The sequence below is a fragment of the Coloeus monedula genome (assembly GCF_965178545.1).
Source record: "Coloeus monedula genome assembly, chromosome: 26".
Classification (NCBI taxonomy): Eukaryota; Metazoa; Chordata; class Aves; order Passeriformes; family Corvidae; genus Coloeus; species Coloeus monedula.
Genome location: NC_138806.1, coordinates 4,149,779 through 4,169,030, shown reverse-complemented (window position 1 = coordinate 4,169,030; position 19,252 = coordinate 4,149,779). Strand labels below are relative to the sequence as shown.

The window sequence follows — 19,252 nt, the reverse complement described above, 5'->3', positions numbered from 1 at the left end:
GTGTGCATGGAGGTGCATTCAACCTGGACGTGTGCACCTAAGGATCCTTAAAATAAGTACCAAAGTAAAATCCCTTTTTCCCTTCTAACCGTGTTTGACTCTTGATTTTAAGACCAGGAAAAGGCATCACTGTGAGCAGTGACAGCACAGGTGTCACAGGACGCAGGCGGCTCTGGGCTCCCTCTGCTCCTCCTGGTGCCCCTGAACGGCCTCTGGCAGCTCCCCTGGCACGGCCACGGCCCCACGCACCGGGGCTGCTGTGCCGAAGCCCCCGCACAGCCCGGGGGGACAGCGTGGATTGTCTGCCAGGCGCTGGGCACGAGGAGACGGCAGCAGCTCGGAGCTGCCTGCCGAGCTGCTCCTGCGGGAGACCGGCATTGCCACCTCGTGGGGAGCCGCGAGCGGCACCTCCTCGGGCAGGACAGGGCGGCACCAGCACCCAAAGACGGGCAGAGGGGAGGAGGGTGCCGGGGCTCAGCCGCGGGGCCAGCCGAAGCCACTCATGACTGCAGGTGCCAGCTCTGAATCCTGTTCACAGAACAAAATCGGATGTTAACACTTCCCAGGCAGTGCCCAGCCCTCACCAGTGATGGGTTCAGCTCTGGTGTCTGACACACACTCGCCTCTTCTGGTGTTGGACCAAAGGCTCTGGGGGCCCAGTGACGAGGACACAACCAGGATGTGTTGTGTGGACTCTGCAAATCTGAAGTGACACTGATAAATCGACTCTCTGGGGTATGCTGGTTCAGCAGCAGGGCCAGTCTGCCCAGAGCTGACATCACACTGAAGGTACCAATGGCTCTGCTCGAGTGTTTGGTGTTGAATATGAAAAGCCGCCCTTTGGCTGCAGTGAGGACTCAGAAATGCCTCCAGCAGAAAGATGGAGTGCAAACCTCTAATTGCTTCTCCTGTCTGGCTGCTCCACCATGCGGCTGCTAGAGATGGCTCCTTCTCTGGGAGAGGAGGAAAATATGATCAGAAAAAGAGGAGAGAGAAGAACCATCTGCTTGTTCATGGTGGTCGTGGAGCAAATTCGCATTCTAATAAAAATTTCAGCCAGTTCTCCAGCTGCTCTGTCACACATAGAAGAGACAGATGCTTCAGAAACACCAGAGAGATACAAATACAGCAACGCAAACAATTCCCTCTGCCCGGTGCAAGAGAAATCATTTGCCTTTATCTTAAATAAAAGCCCCAAAAGAATGATGCAACATCCGACCCATGTGGCGTCTGCCAGAGCCGCAGATGGCAGCAAACCCAGCTGCCAATAACCTGTCAAACCCACATCGCGCTTCTGAGATGGTGCCGAAGCAGGGCCGGAACACCTACACAGGGAGCTGGGGCTGCAGGGGATCCAAACAGAGCTGAGGGGCTCCAGATAAAGGATCTTCAGCCCAGCAGGCGCAGGCCTCCCCGGGACAATGCTCCCGCTCCGCGGGCAGCTCTAACCCACTCTCAGAGGAGAGCTCACACTCTGTCTGGATCTACGTGGCTTTTGACCCCATTAATTTCCAGAGATTTACTGTCCTTCGTATCGGGAGTCTCAGGGTATTTTTAGCACCCGTACCATGTCTCCAAGTGGGATGTGACATTCCTGTGCCAGCAGTCCCTGTGCTGTGCTGAGCCACAGCAGGGAGACACCCTCCAGTTTGGGGGGTTTATCCACGGCAGCACCGGGAAAGCCACGGAATGTCTGTGTTTAGCAGCTCAATCCAAACACTGTGAGCTAGGCTCCAGGCCCTAAAATTTGGACTCAGGAGCAAGATTAAGCCTGAGATCACCAGTTCCCACTGACCCTGGTTCAGGCCCTTTTGGGCTCGCTGCTCTCCGGAGCTGACTCCCAAGAACACCTTTGTCTCTCATTACAAAAGGACAGGGACTGCCCCTTCCCAAGCACTGGGACTGGGGTTACTGGGATGTCCTGACCCACCCAAGCCTTTGGGACCCCCGGCAGCCAGGGTGGGATGGGCCAGCGCTCACGACAGACAGCAAAAGGAGCTGAGCTCACCCTGCACAGGCTGAGGTTTGCCAAGGCCTGACAGACTGAGCTGAGGTGCAGCAAGTGCCAGGGGACTCATTTCCCTCATTTAAAGAGAAAAGCCTTCCTTTGCTGTCAGATTCTGGTGACACCTTCAGCATTTCCCTTTGGCAGCAGAGCCCAAGGCCCACTCCAGAACTGTGTGTCCTCCGAGCATCTCCCTGCCAGCAGCCTGAGAACAGCACCCTCCTCTCTGTCAGCACGTAGCTCCCTGCATGCTGCAGGTGCGATGCCACCGTGGGGACAGCCGGTGACAAACCCCCGGGAACAAACCCACATCCACGGGCAAGCTCTGAGCATTCCCAGGCTGCAGCTCCAGCAGGAGCCGTGCCCTGAGCGCCGCAGTCGCGGGGTGGTGACCAGGCTGTGCCGGGCTCTGAGAGGCCAACCCGGGCTGAGAGGGCCACCCTGGGCTGGGCACAGCGGTGTCACCTCAGGCTGGGATCGCTGCCTGTTCCTGACACCGGGAGATGAAGCGCTGGACCGGCAGGACCTGGGGCCTCTCCACGTGCACGGGCGGCCAGGGAGACACCTGGAGTGGCCACAGGAACCCAGGAGGGCTCTGGGCAGCCCTGGGCAGCGTTGGGCTGTCGTGCTGGATGGATGCGATGGATGAAGGGATGGGAACAGGCAAACTGCATCTGGCTGCCCCCGGCTCCTGCGGCCATCTGGAGGGTGATGGTCACCACCGCTGGACAATGTGCGGCCAGTGAGGGGTCAGTGAGGGGCCGTCAGGAAAGGGGTTCAGTCTTTTGAGGGTCCCAAGGGGATTTTGGAGGGGGTTGGAGTGCCCCAAGGAGATTTTAAGAAAGTAGAGGAGGGGTTGGGGGTTTTTGGGACTCCCGCAGAAGTTGGGGGGTCCTGGAGAGGTTTGGGGGGGGGAACAAGGGTATCTTGGGGAAGGTTGGAGGGTCCCAAGAAAATTGCGAGGTCTAGAGGGGATTTGAGGTTCCCGTGAGGGTCTCGGGGGCTACCCTGTTCTTTGGTGGGAGTCTCAAGGGGATTTGGAGGTGTTTGAGTGGTCCCGGGGAGCATTTTGTGGTTCATGGGGGTATTTTGTGGGTGTCGGGGTGGAGGGTGGGTGTCCCAGGGGGATTTTGGTGGTCTCGGGAGGGCTTTGGGGCCCGGGGGGTCTCGGGGGCGGCGGGGGGGAGCCGGGGGGTCCCGGGGGTCCCGGCTCCGGCCCAGGCCCCGCACTGCGCACGCGCCACCCCGCGCGCCGCCGGGCCCCCCTTCCGCGCATGCGCCCCGCTCCCCCAGCACCCGCCGGGGCGCGGCAGCGTTCGCCCAATGCGTCCTGACGCTCCCGCGCGGCGGCCAATCACAGCTCCCGTTGGCCGTGCGTGATGACGTCACGCGAGGGCGGTATATAAGCCGTCGGCGGCAGTCCCGCCCCCCTGACAGCGCCTCGAGCCGCCGCCGCGAGAGCATCCTCCGCCCAGAGCCGCTCCCGCCGCCAGAGCCGCCCCCGTCGCCGCCGCCGCCGCCTCCGCCGAGGGAAGGGAAGCGTATCGTATGTCCGCTATCCAGAACCTCCAGCCCTTCGGTGAGGCCCTTTGTGCGGTGGGGCCGGGGGAGCGCGCGGGCCCCGCCCCGGTCCCGCCCCGTGGCGCAGTTACTATTCCGGGCCCGGTTGCGTCAGCCACGGGAGGGGGGGTGTGGGCGGGGCCCAGGCGTGACGGGCGGGCGCGGCGGCCAATGGGGTGGGGCGGGGGCGGTATCCGCGCGGGACGAGCAGGGCGCCTGGGGGCGGGGCCGAGGCGTGACGGGCGGGCGCGGCGGCCAATGGGGCGTGTCCTACGCGTGACGGGCGGGCGCGGCAGCCAATGGCGTGGCTGCGGAGGCGGGGCCTGACGGCGCTCCCCGCAGACCCCTTTGCGGATGCAAGTAAGGGTGATGACCTGCTCCCGGCCGGCACTGAGGACTACATCCATATAAGGATCCAGCAGCGCAACGGCAGAAAGACCCTCACCACAGTCCAGGGCATCGCGGATGACTACGATAAAAAGAAACTGGTGAAGGCCTTCAAGAAGGTAGGGCTTCGGGCCTGGGAGGGCAGCAGCCACGCCCAGCAGGGATGTTTATATGGTGCTAAGGAGGTTTTTGTGTCTTTGCTGCAGAAATTTGCCTGCAATGGTACTGTAATTGAGCACCCCGAGTATGGAGAAGTGATTCAGTTGCAGGGTGACCAGCGCAAGAACATCTGCCAGTTCCTCGTGGAGGTAGGACACCTTTGGCCTGCTGGTCACTAAAATAAACATGGGTTTGTTAAATGCACACGGGTCCCTGGGTGTGGGCAGCGTTCAGATGTGCAGAGGCGTCACTCCATGCTGTGAATGCATTTTCTGTCTTGCAGATTGGACTGGCTAAAGACGACCAGCTGAAAGTCCACGGGTTTTAAGTGCCTGTGGGCCACTGGAGCTTTATGCAAGAAGATTTCCTTACCATGAAATTCCCACCTGTCCCTTGTCATAAGTTTAAAACCAGCCGGTTTGTGTAATGTAACGATCTTGGGTCCACTCTTGATCTGGACTGTTGTAATTGGTGATGTAATAAACTGACACGAGCCCATGCTATCTCGTCTGGCTGTCCCTCATTTCCCAGAGGTAACGCGGGCGGTGGCACCATCCAGCCTGAAGCCAAAAGTTCCAGCTGTTCCCAGCTAAGCCCAGGGATTCGGCCTGTCCTGATGGCTCCTCAGTCCAGCTGCACTTCCATCCTGACAGAGGGGAATTGTGTCCTGCCTGGTGCGAGGCCCCGTGCCGTGGCACAGGGACGTGGTGCTGTCCTGGGCAGTGCTGGCTCCCAGAGGCAGAGGGATTTGGGGAAGCCTGGCTTGGAAGGAGTGACAGAAGAGTGACCTGGAGGCCAATGGCAACAGTTCAGGTGCTGGTACCTGTGAGCCCTGAGGTACCAGGCACATGAAGGAATGGTCCCATGGCTTAAACTTGTGGCAAGGGCTCGGTGTTGGACTAACGTAAGGAGCGTCGCTGGAGCTGGAGCTGCAGAGCCTTGTGTCAGTAGCACTGCTGCCTCACACCCTGTGCAGTAACATGGCTTTGGTTTCATTTCTAATGTTTTGTTGTAATGTATTTGAAGTCTTATTTAAATAAAACTGGTTTTCAAAAGCCTGTGCGTGGTGGGTTCCATTGCTCCCAGCAGCTAAAGCACCTTCCCCTCTTGCCATCCGTGCTGCGGCCTCAGTGCTTGGGGGCCCGGTGCAATTCCCTGCCCTGGGGGCTCCTTGGGGCCCTGGGGGTTGTTCCCCTCTCTGGCCCAGTGCAGAAAGAGGAAGCTGAAATCTCTTTGTTCAGTGTTTGCTGCTCCTGCCTGGAGCTGAGGGAAAGCCGAGGAGTGGGTGGGTGCTGAGTCAGTCCCTGCCCCGGCTCTGTAACCCTCGAACCGGCCCCTGTGCTGGTTGTGTTCCTGTAAGTCCCGGGGGCAGGGTCAGCACTTCTGCTTCCCGAACACTGCTCTGGGGAGGAGGGGGAGGCGCTGCCACCCGGGTCAGGCTCTGCCACAGGTCAGGGGCTGAGTGCCCTCCTTACTTTCTGAGTTCAAGCTCAACAAGCAAGAAGGAAATCTCAGTAAAATGCACTGGCTGAGGGCAGCAATGGTTCTGGGGGCTGGTGGGTGCCTCCTGTGCAAGAGCAATGTGAAATGCACTGAAATGCCTAAGAGTGCACAGGAAATCCCTGGGTTTCCCTCCCATTTCCCCCAGCCCATCTGTCCTGCAGCAGGGAGGGCTCGAGTGTTCTGGGAGGCTGCTCCCACCCTGGTCACCTGCTCCTGGCAGCCTTCAGAGCAGGTCACGGCTCTTCATCCCCTGCCACAATGACACCCATCTCCCACGTGCTGCTCGGGAGCACCGAGTTCACTTTCCCGGGAGACTTTGCTCTTGGAAACCAAATTGCTGCAATTACGCAAAGCAGCTTCGAGTTCACGGAGGAGGCAGGTGACCTCCAGCCCTGCCCATACCTGTGAGTGACCTCCAGCCCTGCCCATACCTGTGAGTGACCTCCAGCCCTGCCTATACCTTTGAGTGACCTCCAGCCCTGCCCATACCTCTGAGTGACCTCCAGCCCTGCCCATACCTGTGAGTGACCTCCAGCCCTGCCCATACCTCTGAGTGACCTCCAGCTCTGTCTGTGCCTGGAAGTGACCTCCAGCCCTGCCCATACCTCTGAGTGACCTCCAGCCCTGTCTGTGCCTGGAAGTGATCTCCAACCTGCCCATATCCTGGGGAGCAGGTGCTGGCAGCGCCAAGGCCAGCACTCACACCAGGGTGTGTTTGTGCCCACAACCTGATGCAGCCCAATCTGCTCTGCTCTGCAGCTGCTGTGCCAAGAATTCTCGTGCCCCCCGTGTTGGAGCACATCCAGCCCAGATTTCTCCCTGCTGGCTTTGCCAAACTGCCCACAGATTTGGCCGCTGCCAGGACAGCTAGCCCCAGCCAGGCAGGAGTGAGGGGTGCTTGGCCCATCCTCCAGCTTGACCTTTGTCCACCCATAGAAGGACCCAGCCCGAGTGCCCACGGGCCCGGTGGCAAACCTGCGTCAAGGCGATGCCAAACCCGTGGCCCTGGAGGGAGCGGCCGCTGTGTCCCCATCACTCTGATGACTCATTTGGCCCAGATTGAGCCATTAAAACCCAGAAATTGGAAAACAATTTGTTTGTTCCTTGTGCAGTGCGCTCGGTGGAGCGAGCAATCGATGGCCGCAGGGTGCCGGGCACCGCTGCCTTCCAGCCATCCAAAGCCCATTTGTTTCGGGGCTGTTTGAGGAGTGCCGACACGGCTCGTTGGGAACGCCGTGGGGACACGGGACAGTGACGTGCCCCAGCCCAGGATGTTGTTCACGGCGTTTATTGCAGGAGGGAGACAAATGGTCTCTACAAATACACTGATGGGGGGTCAATACAGGCAGCAGGAACCATCAATATCGAACGAGGGAGTGGGTGGCGACAGACGAGGATCTTCGAGGGGCTCTGACAGCGAGCAGGGCCCACTCCTTCCACAACACCCCAAAACTTCTCAGGGTGCAGGGAGAGATCCAGAGCTGCAGAATGGGCTGCTCCAGGGCCTGTGTCCTGGTGAGGGGCCTCACACACACAGACACAGCCCACCAGGTCAGTGCAGCCCCCAAACCCCGGGGGCACAGAGCCCTTGTGGCACAACACGTTACAAATGTGTGCAAACACCTGGGTGTCGGTGTGTGGGTACATCCGTGTGTGTGTGTGTACAGACACACAGATACATCTGTGCTCATGTAATACAGGTATGTATACACACATACTTGTTTATGCACATATATACCTGTGTGTTTATATAGATATATATATATATATCTATATTTATATGCGTAGATACGTATGTATGTATATGCATTATGTATAAATGTGTACAGATTTAGATATATGTGTACAAATATCCATATATATACATAATCCCAGAATCATTTAGGTTAGAAAAGACCTCCAAAAATGCATATATGTATGGATACGTATATATAGAAAGAGATATGTCATGGTATTCTTTATGCATCCATCCCACTGCACACACCCTTCATCACTCCATGACATACAATTACCCCATGCAGTCGTCATCTATATAAACACACACGTGCACACGTGTGTCCATGCCTGTAGCTGTGCCCACATGTACCTGTTTACATAGATACATAAGCCATGTTATCTATTAGAAATGCATACATTATATATTATCTGTATTTTGTGCTGTATAGAATGTTATATATTATACTGTATTATTTATACATTTATATATTCATACATATACACACCATTGCAGTGTATTATACTGCATAGTTGCTGTCTATTAAATAAATATAATAATAACAATAGTGTCATATAATTATAGTATCATATAATAGCAGTACCCACCTAAATAAGTACCTGCACTAGTGTATGTGTGTAGGTATCACTGGGACTCCGTAAGTGTTCCTAACTGTGCATGTGGATGTGGGGGTGCCAGGGGCGGGTGCCTGTGAGTGTTCAGCTGCTCGCAGAGCTGGCCTGGTCTGTACAAACGTGCAGCCAAGGCACCGTGCCCTGGTAGCTGCACCTGGGTTTGTGTTCCCGTATGTCCATAGACAGCCAGACCTGTGTGCATGTGTAGCTAGGAATGTATATGGACACGTGTGTCCCTACATATGTGTGCATATGGATACGACTCTGTCAAGCTGTGTGTCTGTGTGGTGTGTGTGTCTGTGTGTCTGGGAGCACACACAGCTGCCCGAGGGCCCCCCCAGGGGTGGGTGGATGTGTGTGGAGCCGCCCTGGGGTGTGGCAGCCCCGGCAGCGCCTTTAAAAGCGGGACTGAGCTGGGGTGATGTTGGAGAGAAACACCCGCTGAGACACCCACCAGGACCCCACCGGGACACCCTGCTGAGCCCCAGAACCCACACGTGAGTCTCACAGGGCTCTGGCACTATCCAGAGGTGACTTGGGGACCAGCTGGGAGACAGAGATGGAGAAAACTTGAGGAGCAGATGGGAGGGACAGAGCAACTTGGAGACCCACTGGGAGGGACAGAGGGGATCTGGGGCCTCGCCGTGCTCTGGGGATGAGAACCCTGCTCCCCAGCTGTTGGAGTTCAAGGAGGATCTGGATGATGCTCTTAGCCACGTGCTTTAGTTTTCAGTATCCTTGCAAGGAGCGAGGAGTGGGACGCGATCCTTACGGATCCCTCTGCCTTGACTCCGATTCCAGGGGAATTGGGGACCAGCCAGGAGAGAGGGATGGAGAAGACTTGGGGAGGAGATGGAAGGAATGGAGGAGACTTGGGGACCCAGAGGGAGGGACAGAGGGGACTGTGAACTGGCCATGGCCTGAGGCTGAGTGCCCAGGCCACCCTCACCACAGGCTGAGCATGTCCCCGTTCGGGGGCTGCAGCTCCCCCCCGCTTCCCCAGCCCTGTTCAGTCTCTCCCCAGCCATGAAGGTGATGCTGTGCCTCGGCCTCCTCCTCGCCCTCGCAGTGACCACCTGCCAGTGCCGGCCAGTGGCAGAGGCACCAGGCACCAGGGGGGACCCCCAGCAGCACCCCCCCAGCCTGGTCCGGCGGGACTGGCCCCAGTACCTGTCCCAGGAGCAGCAGCACCTCTTGTCCCAGTTCCTGCCCCACATCCTCACAGGTACTGGGAGCTCAGGGTGGGCAGCCCTCGGGGGGCACAGCCCGGCCCCTGTGCCAGCTCTAACTGCTGCCTTTACCCTGGCAGAGCTGAACAACCACAAGGCCTTTGTGCATGAGGACAAGGAGATTGAGGCTTTGCACGACCACTACTACCCCGACTGGATGGACTTCGGCCGCCGCAGTGCTGAGGACGAGGCCGGTGCTGCGTAGCCGCTGGGCTGGCCTGGCCCCGAAGAGCACCTGCACACTCAGTGCATGTCCTTTACCACAATAAAACTCTGGCACTACGGCCTCTGCACTCCGGGCTGTGCTGGGGAGAGCCTGGGAGGGTGGGCAGCAGGGATTTGCCCCCAGCCCCACAGGGATGCACAGGGCAGAGACCGAGCTGCTCACAGCAGCAAACACAGAACGTGGCAGGAGACACAGCACACACGAGCTGCTCTGTAAATTCACATTTATTTTCCAGGGGATGGGGCACAGCTTGGAGGGAGGGACACAGCCAGGGGGAGCAACAGCTACGCCCCCAGAAACATCCCAAGCTGTGGGTGCTGCTACTATTGCTACTCAGTGGGCAGGAAAGAGTTAAAACACCATTCCCCTAAAAAGCCAGTCCAGTCCAGGTGCTGGCCAGGGGCCCAGCCAGGGTCCAGGGGTCTTGCCCTGGCCCCAGCGGGTTGCCCCAGGACCCACCCAAGCCCAGACTGAGCGTTGCCCTTCGCTGCAGCATCTGGACAGCCCCAAAGGGCCAAGCTGCCCCTCGCTCCACAGCCAGGCTCAGCAGAAGCAGGAACAGTTTTTATTGCCAGAAACTGGCTCTTGTGAAGGGTCCATACTCCCCAGCAGGGACGGGGTCAGCCAGCACCCTCTGTACCCCCCATCCATGGGGAGCAGTGCTGGGTTCTGTCCATGCAGCCAGAGCAAAGCTCCCCATGCTGGTGCCAGGAGCGCTGACAGATTTGGGGCAGCACCAGGAGCTGAAGCATGTCCTGTCTCCATTGCCCCATGAGGCATGTGTCTCACCCTGAGCCTGGGGGTCTCTTCTTCAGCAGCGTCACTTCTGGCTGCCCTGGGCCCCTCTGAGCCCTGGCCGGGTGTAGGATGTCTCCCCTCTGGCCACCACCTTGTCCAGCCCCAGGCGCTGCAACTTCTCCACCAGGTTCCAGCTGAAGATGCTGCTCCTGGGTGCGGGTCCATCCTGACCCCTGGGCACAGGGGAGGGATGGGGCTCAGAATTCTGAGGGTCCTGGGAGTGGAGTGAGGGGGCTGACCATGATCCAGTCCTGGGTGCCAAGTGGGAATCTCGCCCCAGCAAGAGCCTGAAGAGTCCCATGGGGGTACTCGGGGGTCCAGGGCCAAGCGCCAGTGTGGGGGGAGTCTGTTCTGGTGAGGGGCTGCCGAGGCTCAGCCCCTCAAAGGGCCCACAAGAAGGCACGACGGCATGATACAGACTGGAGGAGAAGAGAGAGCAGAAGTGTGGATCAGTTGGGGGTCCCTGTCCTGGGGGATGTTGCTGAAGAGGCCAGGCAGGGCTGCGGGCAGATCAGGACCCCCTTTTCCTCCTTCACCCAACGAGCCGTGGGCTACAGGAGCCTCCCACGCTGCAAACTGCTCAAGCAAAGCTCACAGGGGAGTGCTGGGGGCTGCTCCTCAGCAGCCAGGAGAGATTGGGACACAGCCACTGCTCCACAAGCATTTCCAGACACCAGGGTTTTGTCTAACAGTGAACTCCAGCTCACGCCAACCCCCAACGAGCCTTGGGGGGGGGGCTCATTAGGGCTAATCACCGGTGCTCATTAATGAACGGACAGCCCAGCACCCGGCTGGGAAAAGCTCCTGCCTGCTGCCCAAGTGTGGAGGAAGGAAAGCTGTATCTGTTCCCCAGAGTGCCAGGAGCACTCGCTGCTCCGTGCCCGGGGTGCTGCCCCTCCGGGCGAGCCCACCCGAGGAAGGCTCTCCATCCATCAGGGTGCTGCAGTGCAGAGGAGGGGGGCTGGTCCCAGCCCCGGGCACACAGACACCCCAGCAGCCAGATTTGGAGATGTTTCTTAATGCTGGCATCTCTCAGAGCATCAGGGGCTGCAGGTGGCCCCCGGCCTGCCACTTCCTCAAGCTGCAGGGAGCCGGGCACGGGGGCGAGGAGGAGAGAGCTCGGGGCGTACAACGGGGCGGGGGCTGGTGCAGGCAGCGCAGGCGGCGGGGACCACGCGCCTTACCTGGGTGTCACCGTGGTGAGCGCAGTGGTGGGGTGGAGGATGTGGCAGGTGGTGATGGTGAAGGTAGACGGGGTCTGGGGGAGGTTGTTAACAGAGAGGAACACTGGAAGGGACAGGAGACAAGGGGTCAATGGGAAGGGGGGCAGGACACAGGCGGAGGGCAGGCGGGACAGCCAAAGCTGGGCTGGAAGCTCCGTGCCCAGGGCACAGCTCCAGCAGCAACTGAGGTGTGGTGCCTGCTCAGAGGGGGCAGCGAGCACAGGTGGGACGAGGAGATGCCGTCTGTCCCAGACCTGCCCCTTCCAGCCAGCCGAGGGGCAGCAGGGGCTCGCCACGGTGATGGCAAGGGCTCATCCCGCCGGGGCTGCCCGAGAACAGCCCTTGCGAAGCTGCAGACGGAGCAGCCCCGCGGGGACAGCGGGGTGGCAGGGACAGGCTGCTGCAAGAGGGGAGAGCACGGCGGGAGGCGAGGGGCAGCCTCGACTGGAGGACAGGGGCATTGCGGGAGCTGCGTCCCCACGGTCCCCTCACCCCACGCTCACCCCTGGGGCGCTCCTTGGCTTTGGCGGGTGTTGAGGTAGGGAGCAGCTGGAAGGAGCTGGCATCCACATCGTCCTCCTCCAGGTCATTGAGGCTGTACACCTCCTCCAGGTCGATGTCCAGCTGCCTGAAGTCTTTGGTGAGCACCCCGGGACGGGGCACCAGGATCCCACCCAGGTTGGGCTGTGCCAGCTGCTGCCAGTGGTGGAGTGTCACAGAGCCTGGGGGGGACACAGCCAGGGGGAACTCAGGTGGGGGTGTTGGACCCTCAGAGCACCTGCAGCTCTACACCCCCTCTGCCCCTCACCTTCCAGTGGCTTCACAATCTGCAGTTTGTCGGGTAAGTAGGTGAGGGAGCCGAGGGAGAAGCTGGAGCCAGCGGTGAGCTCTGAGCCCCCCGAGTAGCTGGTGCCAGTGGAGACGACGCTGCCCTCGGGGGTGAGGAAGCCACTGGAGCTCGCCCCATCTCTGAGCCGCCAGAGCTTGCGCTCCCGCTCGGCCTCGAAGAAGGAGCGCTCCTCGGAGACGTGGCTCTGCTGCCGCACCGACAGCCGCTGCACCGCCGCCTCCAGGTCCTGCTGCCCCGGGGCTGCCCGGGAGTCCTCGCTGGCCCCCTCGGCCCTGCTGGAGGGCACAGCGTTAAGGCTGCCCGGGGCTGCAGTCCCACACTGCACCTCAGGCTGTGCTGGGCCCCAGCCAGGCCCTGCTCTCCCTGCCCCAGGCTGGTTCCTGCTCCCGTGTGACCAGCAGCTCACCAGCATCCCAGCTCCTGTGCAGGGGCAGCCGCTGTCCCACCCGGCCCCATTTCCCCTCCACCCTGGCACTCACCGGGCGCCCTCCGAGCCCGAGCAGTTGGTGTGGGGGGTGCTGGCCCCCCCAGAGTGGGCAGCCGACAACTGCTTGGAGCCTGGAACGTGGTGGGGAGACTCAGAGCAAGACCTGGCTTTGGCTGTCTGGTTCACGGCCTTCACCGTCTCGAAGACGCGCTGGTAGCTCCTGTGGGCAGGAAGCGGGTGGGGGTGAGCCGGACCCTCGTCCCATGGCACAGCAAGAGCCACCGATAACAGCACTCACTTGTAGTCCGAGGAGGAGCTGTCTGTCCTCTTCCTCATCATCCCCTTGATCTCAGCAGCCAGAGAGTCCTGGGGACAGGGGTACGCAGTGTCAGTAGGGGGGAGAGCAGGGGCCCCCACCCTGCCGCCCGGACCCCGCGCTCACCACGGGCAGCAGACTGGCCGCGCTGTAGCGGCTGACGGTGCTGTTGGGCAGGCTGCGGCTCCGCAGGCTCTTCACCTCCTCCTGGGCTTCCTGCAGCATCCCGCCGCATTCCGCGTACTTCTCCTGCAGATCCCGCAGCTGCGGGGACACGGGCACAGCCTGAGCACGGCCCCGGGGGTAGCGGGGCAGGACCCCCCACCAGGCCGCACACTCACGGCTTCCCCCGGGCTCACCTCCATCCGGAGCTGCTGCTGCACCTCCTTCGCCGCGGTCAGGTGCTGCTGGAGCTCCTCCACCTCGGAGCCGTACTGCGGACAGGAGCGGCCAGGTCAGGGCGCTGTGCCCGCACCTCCCTCCCCCCGGCACGGGCAGGGCACCCTCACCGTGCGACACTTCTGCTGCAGCTCCGCGACCTGCGCCAGGAGCTGGGTGATCTCCTCCTGCTGCCGTGCCGCGTCCTCCGCCCTGTGCGCCAGCTCCTCCGACAGGTGAACGACCTGCTGGCTCGCTTCGGCTGGGGGAGGGCCGGGGTCCGTCACCGCCAGGGCACGGGCCCCAACCCCAGCCCACGCAGCTGGGCAGTGCCTGCCGGGCGGTGCCTGCAGACCCCCGAGCCCTACGTACAAAACTGCTCCACGCAGTCAATCATCAGCTGCTGCTCCTGGTCCTCGTACTGACAGGTCTCCGTGGCGATGTTGGTGGCCTGGGGGAGAGGGTTGGCGGGGCTGAGCATGACAGGCAGGACCTCCCGTCTCCCCCGGGGGCAGCTTGGGTCCCCCCATTGAGAGCAGAGCATAGGTGGGCACTGAGGGGCATCCGTCAGCTGGCTCTGCTCACCTCCATACGGAGCTTCTGGTTCTCCTCCTCCAGGCACTTGAGTTTCTGCTGCAAGGTGTCATACTGGAAGTACTGCTGCAGGGACAGCGAGGACTCGTGCCTGCGCAGCCTGGGGACAGCAGGGATGGCACTGAGCACCCGCAGTGCGGGAGTGCGGGCAGGACGGGGCTGCCCACCCAGACCCCTGCCCATTCCCCCAGCTCCCAGGCACCTGCAGCAACCAAGCTCTGTGGGGTTGGACCCACAGCCACCAAGGGAGGGAAGGGAGTGTGGCCAGTGCTGCCCTAGGGATGGTGATGGCTCCTGCCCAACACCTCTGCACAACCCACAGGAATAGTTCTGCCCCAGGTGAGTGGCAGGACAAGGACTCCCACTCACGGTGTGGAGGTGGTGGTGGTGGGCTCGCTCTCCTCCGTTGTGGTGGTGTAGAAGTGGAGAAGGTCGTCCCGCATGGAGACCTCATGGCGCAGCTGCGCAATCTGGAGAGACAAGGTGCTTCAGGACACGGCCAAGGGGACCATAGCTGCCCCCAGTGGGGCATGCAAGGGGCCAAGACCTGTGCCCAGGAGCTGTTACCTCCTCTTTGGCCAGTTCCAGCTGCTCCTCCAGCAGCTCATTGCGCTCGGTGAGGCTCCGGTTCTGCTTCAGCAGGGACTGCCCAATGCGTGCTGCTAACTCCAGGTCCCGCTCTTTCTGCAAGGGGCAGGTCTGCCTCAGCTGGGATTCATCCCTTCCCCAGTCCCTACCTACCCCTGTGTCCCCAGGGTCCCACCAGCCCTCACACAGGTGGGATCTTCAGCATACCTCATCCAGCAGGTTGGTGACAGCATCGATGTCGTGGTAGGTCTTCGTGATCCTGACCACCCGCTCAGCGCACAGGACTGGGGGAGAGGGCCAGAAGGTGAACCCCCACACTGCTCAGCACTGTCCCCCCAAGGCTGCTCCAGGCTGGTCTCCAAAATGGACCTTTTCTCTGCTGGGTGTCACCTCGCGCAGGCAGAGGCGGGCAGGGATCCCCACAGCCGTGACATCACCATGGGAAATGAGGGGCTCACACCCAACCCTGCCTGCACCTTGGGGTGGCAAGAAAAATGCTGGGCCCCCTCGCTGCCCCCATGACCTCAGCACAGTGCCAGCCCCACCGCAGGACTCACAAGCAGAAAGGAGGGACGGGGAAGGGCAGCAGCGGAGACAGGATCGGAGGTGACATCTCCAGCAGAAAGCAGGCTGGAGCTCCAGTATAAATAGCTGTGGGTGGCACCGTGCCGAGCCGGGCTCACAGGCGGCGTCCCCTCCAATCTGTCCCTAGCCCCCTCCCCCAGATCCCCCCCGAGAAGCCAGCCCTGCCCTAGTTTCTCTCTGGGGGAGGGGATGCTGCAGCCCGCACCCACCCCGTGCCCCTCCAGCTGCACAACACAACGATCCACAAAGCAACAGAGGCAGAGGCAGCTGCGGGCAGGACGCTGCAGGAACGGGCAGCTGCCCACCACGCCAACACCACCGCGTCAGGCCGGGCCCCAGCTACAGCTCTGCCTCCCCCCGCTGCTCTCTGGGCCTCTGGCAGGCAGAGGAGGTGCAAGGATGGAGACGTCGGTCCCCGCGGTACGGATCCTGCCAACTGCGCCCGCAGGAGCTGCCAGGCAGCGCCGGGCACGCACCCAGACGGCGGCGCTGGAGCCGTGCGGTGCGAGGGAGCCGCGAGCAGGCGCAAAGCCCCGAGCCCTGCCCGCACCCCAGAGCCTGCTTACAGCCCGGGACCTGCTGTACCCCGCACCCTGCCCACACCACACAGCACTCACGATGCTCTTTCTGATGCTCTGCTGCCCCGAGGGTGTGTGCCTCAGTCTTCCCTGGCAGAGCAGCGCTGGCTGCGCTCAGGGCCCCCCACCCGCGTCCCCAGTCACAGCCACCCCCCAGTCGTGCAGACGAAGTGGGTTAACGGGGAAGCTCAGCCACACAAATCCCATTAGGCCTCCCCAGCTGGGGTTGTGTAATGGTGAGTTTGTTGTCATGGCAATGCCCCCACTCGCCACCCCGGTCCCGTCCACTCCTCACTGCCCCGGGTGCTCCCCCACACCCCAGAAGGCACGTACCCCAAACACGTCCATGGGAAAAAGAACCAACCCCAGCCTCACCCCCCTCTCTGCACCCCGACAGGACCCGCTCTCCGCGGGGGTCCCCAACTGCACCTCGTCAGGCCCCTGAGCCATTAATTGGAAATAATTAGAGCATGAGCATCGTTACGGTTGGAGCGACCGGCTGGCCCTGGGAGACGAGCCTGCAGCGCTGGCAAACATGTAAACATCCATCTGCGGGCCCGATCCGGCGGTGCGGGAGGGGAGGACCCCATTCCCACGGGGGGAGGGACGCCCTTCCCCACGGGCACACGCAGACCTGGCAGGGCCCCTCGCCCCGTCCCTCCGTCCTCTCCCCACCACTCCCGGTGGGGGGACAGGTCCCCTTAGGGTCGGGGTGATCCTGGGGGTCCCCAAGGGACCGGGCGGCGGCAACCCCGGGCCAGAGAGCGGCGAGGGAGACCGGGGTTGCGGGAACGCACAGGTGGGAAACAGACGGCACCTGCCGAGGGAAGACCCTGCCCTGACCGCTCCGGACCAGCCCCGGCCCCGGCGAGACCCCGGCCCTGACCGCTCCGGACCAGCCCGGGGGGAGCCCAGCACTGCTGCAGCCGCATCCCGATCCCCATCCCCGGGGCGGGACCACCCGGGCCGCCCTCACCTTCCTCCAGCTCCCTGGCGATGGGGTCCGCGCCGCCGCCGCGCTCCGCGTTCCCGTTCAACTCATCGTAGGCGGCGGGGCTGCTCCAGATCTCCATCGTGCCGAGCCCACCGCAGCCGCCCAGCCCAGCCCCGCCGAGCGGAGCCGCTGCGGCCGTTCCCTCCCCTATTTATAGGATCGCCCCGTCCCCGCGCACCTGCCCGGCGCATCCCCCAGCGGCGAGGCCGGGGCTGGGGCCGGGACGGGGGCGGGGTCGGACGGGAGCGGAGCGGGGGCGATGCGGGGATCGGGGGATGCCAGAGGCTGTCCGGGAGTGCCCGTTCCCCCCTCTTTCCCGGGTCGCCCCAGGGACACGGTCCCCATCAGGCACTCTAGGACCAGGCTCCTTATTGGGGCATGCACCAGGACAATTCTGCTCAGCCCAGGGGGGCTGGTGCAGGTGGGCTCTGTGTCCCACCTCTTCTTCCAACTCACAGCCCGGGGAGTCTGGGCACACGGGCCCCCATGGGTGGTGATGACTGCTGAGGGGACACTGGGGGTCCCTGAGCAGCAGCTCTGCAGGGTTCATGCTATGGGTCTTGCACAGCCAGCGGCTTCTGTTCCTTGGGAAGGACAGGGAGAGGTTTTGGGCCCTTCACACAAAGTCATGACCGTGGAGGGCTGGGGTCCCTGTGAGGGTCAGGGTACATTTTTCTGGCCAGCCCTGTTCTGCCACCCCAGGCCTGGTCCCCCCATCATCACCCACATCACAAACCCTGCACCTGCAGTACCGGTGCTGGGACCTACCAGGTCCCTGAACAGGAAAGGGTTTTTCCATCCCACTCCAGTCTTTCCATTCACCACCCCTGGCTCAAAGCATGGGCTGGCATGAGCCTGGTCCCCTCCATGCCCCACTCAGGATGCCCCACACTCCCTGGCTGGGACCCCCTTGTCCCCACAACCACACTGATGCAGAAGCAGCACAGTAGCAGGAAAACTGAATAAATCATGGTGCTGAATTATGGAGGAGCTGGCAGGCACGTAGCACAAGCCACGTGGGTATGATGCTGGTAATGCCAGCATACTCTGTCCTCATCACCTGCCCCAATGCCCTTCCTTGTTAGCACCCAAATAATCCGTGAATGGGTGCAGCTGAAGCTGCCTCTCACCATCCCACACCTTTGCCTCCTTGACCCCTACCTATTGAGATCCTGACCCCCAACCACATCCTGCTGTAACCACCAGCCCCCTCCGGAGTGGGGACTGGAGCAGGTGCCCTCAGTCCCAGCCTCTCCCTCCTCCTGGTACTGGTGCTTCCCCTGGTGAAGTCTGGGACACAGCCAGCACCACCAGCTGGGCACCCACCCTCCAGGGACCCCAAGGACTCAAGCATGCATCTCAGCATGGACAGGCAGGAGCTGCTTCTTCATAATCCCCTGCCCCAGGATTTGCTCCTCTAGGCAGGTTCCCTATGCCTGCACAAGCAGATTACAGGGGGCTATTTCTGATGGCAGCTTAAAGGTTTTGGTAAAGGAATGACGCCATGGGCCCCCTCTGCAGCAGCACATGCCAGGGGCACTGGAGGCCTGGGTATCTGTGACCTGCGGGAGTCTGGGACTGAGAACCACTGGCCCCATGGAGCAGGGATAGGGTGCTGGGCTCCTGTGGTGGTGTGTGCTCCCTACCCTATGGCACAGAGACAGGGTTTGGGGCTCAATCCCTTGTACTGTCACTGCAGGGGGCAGTGCTAATGGTGGGGGGCACACCTCACCACCTGCTGAGCAGAGAGGGGAGCAGCCAGAAGGGGAAGGCTGCAAGCACAGGCAGGGCATGCTGAGAATTCACCCCCAGCCCAGCCTGGCGTGAGCAGGTGGGTGGAGGCCTCAGCCCCATCTGTCTCCCACTGCCCCACATCCATCCCCCAGCCCTCTGCTCTGATCCTGTCCCCGTCACACGCATGGCAGAGGCAGAAACAAAGCAGAAATAATCCGTCTGTGCCCCCCGCTGAACCCCGGCCTCACGCCAGGAATGGGCCGCGTCACAGTGCCATGGGCATTGCCCCTGCCTGGCCATGGGGGCTGCAGGGGTCTTCCCCTGGGAACCCCACAGCTCTGGGGGCTTTGCTGGCAGCCGGGGCCCCGAGCCCCGCTCCAGGCTGTCATGTCTGAGGGAGCAGCAGCCCTGGGATTCCCTGGCTTTCACCTTCTGCCAACCCAACCAGTGTCCCACCCCTGTGAGCCAGAGCACAGTGCAGAGGAGCAGGGACATGCAGGGGGTCCCGAGAAATGATGGGGGCTCTCTCCCAGCATCTGGCTCGGCTCAGCAGAAGCTGCTCCCAGAATTAGCCCGGGATGTTCTGGGTGAGGAAATCCAGCCCGTCAATCTCATTAGCAGTGATTAGCTCCCAGGCTGTCCTCGCCGTCATGACCCTGCGCAGACGCTGGGCCTGTGCCCACCACCCTCACCAACCCCGCCGCCCTCGCAGCCCACGGGCACTCACGGAAGTACTGCAGGGTCTCCTCTATCTGCTGGGGGGTGAGGG

The 19,252-nt window shown here is 61.7% G+C and overlaps 3 protein-coding genes across 3 annotated transcripts; 2 read left to right on the top strand and 1 right to left on the bottom strand.

Moving 5' to 3' along the window:
- Window positions 1-3,447: 3,447 nt before the first annotated feature.
- Window positions 3,448-5,166, top strand: LOC309582321 (eukaryotic translation initiation factor 1). The gene is made up of 4 exons (XM_082297399.1): window positions 3,448-3,584; window positions 3,908-4,071; window positions 4,159-4,260; window positions 4,395-5,166. The coding sequence occupies exons 1-4, from the start codon at window positions 3,554-3,556 to the stop codon at window positions 4,437-4,439; spliced, it is 342 nt and encodes a 113-aa protein (XP_082153525.1). The 5' UTR covers window positions 3,448-3,553; the 3' UTR covers window positions 4,440-5,166.
- A 706-nt stretch (window positions 5,167-5,872) lies between these two features.
- LOC309582218 (gastrin/cholecystokinin-like peptide) lies at window positions 5,873-9,397 on the top strand (the record flags this gene model as incomplete). The annotated part of the gene is made up of 3 exons (XM_082297256.1): window positions 5,873-5,993; window positions 8,988-9,188; window positions 9,273-9,397. 3 exons carry the CDS (start codon window positions 5,873-5,875, stop codon window positions 9,395-9,397), a joined length of 447 nt encoding a protein of 148 aa, XP_082153382.1.
- Window positions 9,398-10,238: 841 nt separating this feature from the next.
- LOC309582216 (trafficking kinesin-binding protein 1-like) lies at window positions 10,239-16,828 on the bottom strand (the record flags this gene model as incomplete). The annotated part of the gene is made up of 15 exons (XM_082297254.1): window positions 10,239-10,635; window positions 11,401-11,503; window positions 11,943-12,161; window positions 12,248-12,561; window positions 12,769-12,936; window positions 13,015-13,082; window positions 13,159-13,296; window positions 13,392-13,466; window positions 13,542-13,672; window positions 13,783-13,861; window positions 13,996-14,104; window positions 14,374-14,474; window positions 14,572-14,688; window positions 14,800-14,876; window positions 16,732-16,828. 15 exons carry the CDS (start codon window positions 16,826-16,828, stop codon window positions 10,239-10,241), a joined length of 2,193 nt encoding a protein of 730 aa, XP_082153380.1.
- Window positions 16,829-19,252: the final 2,424 nt, after the last annotated feature.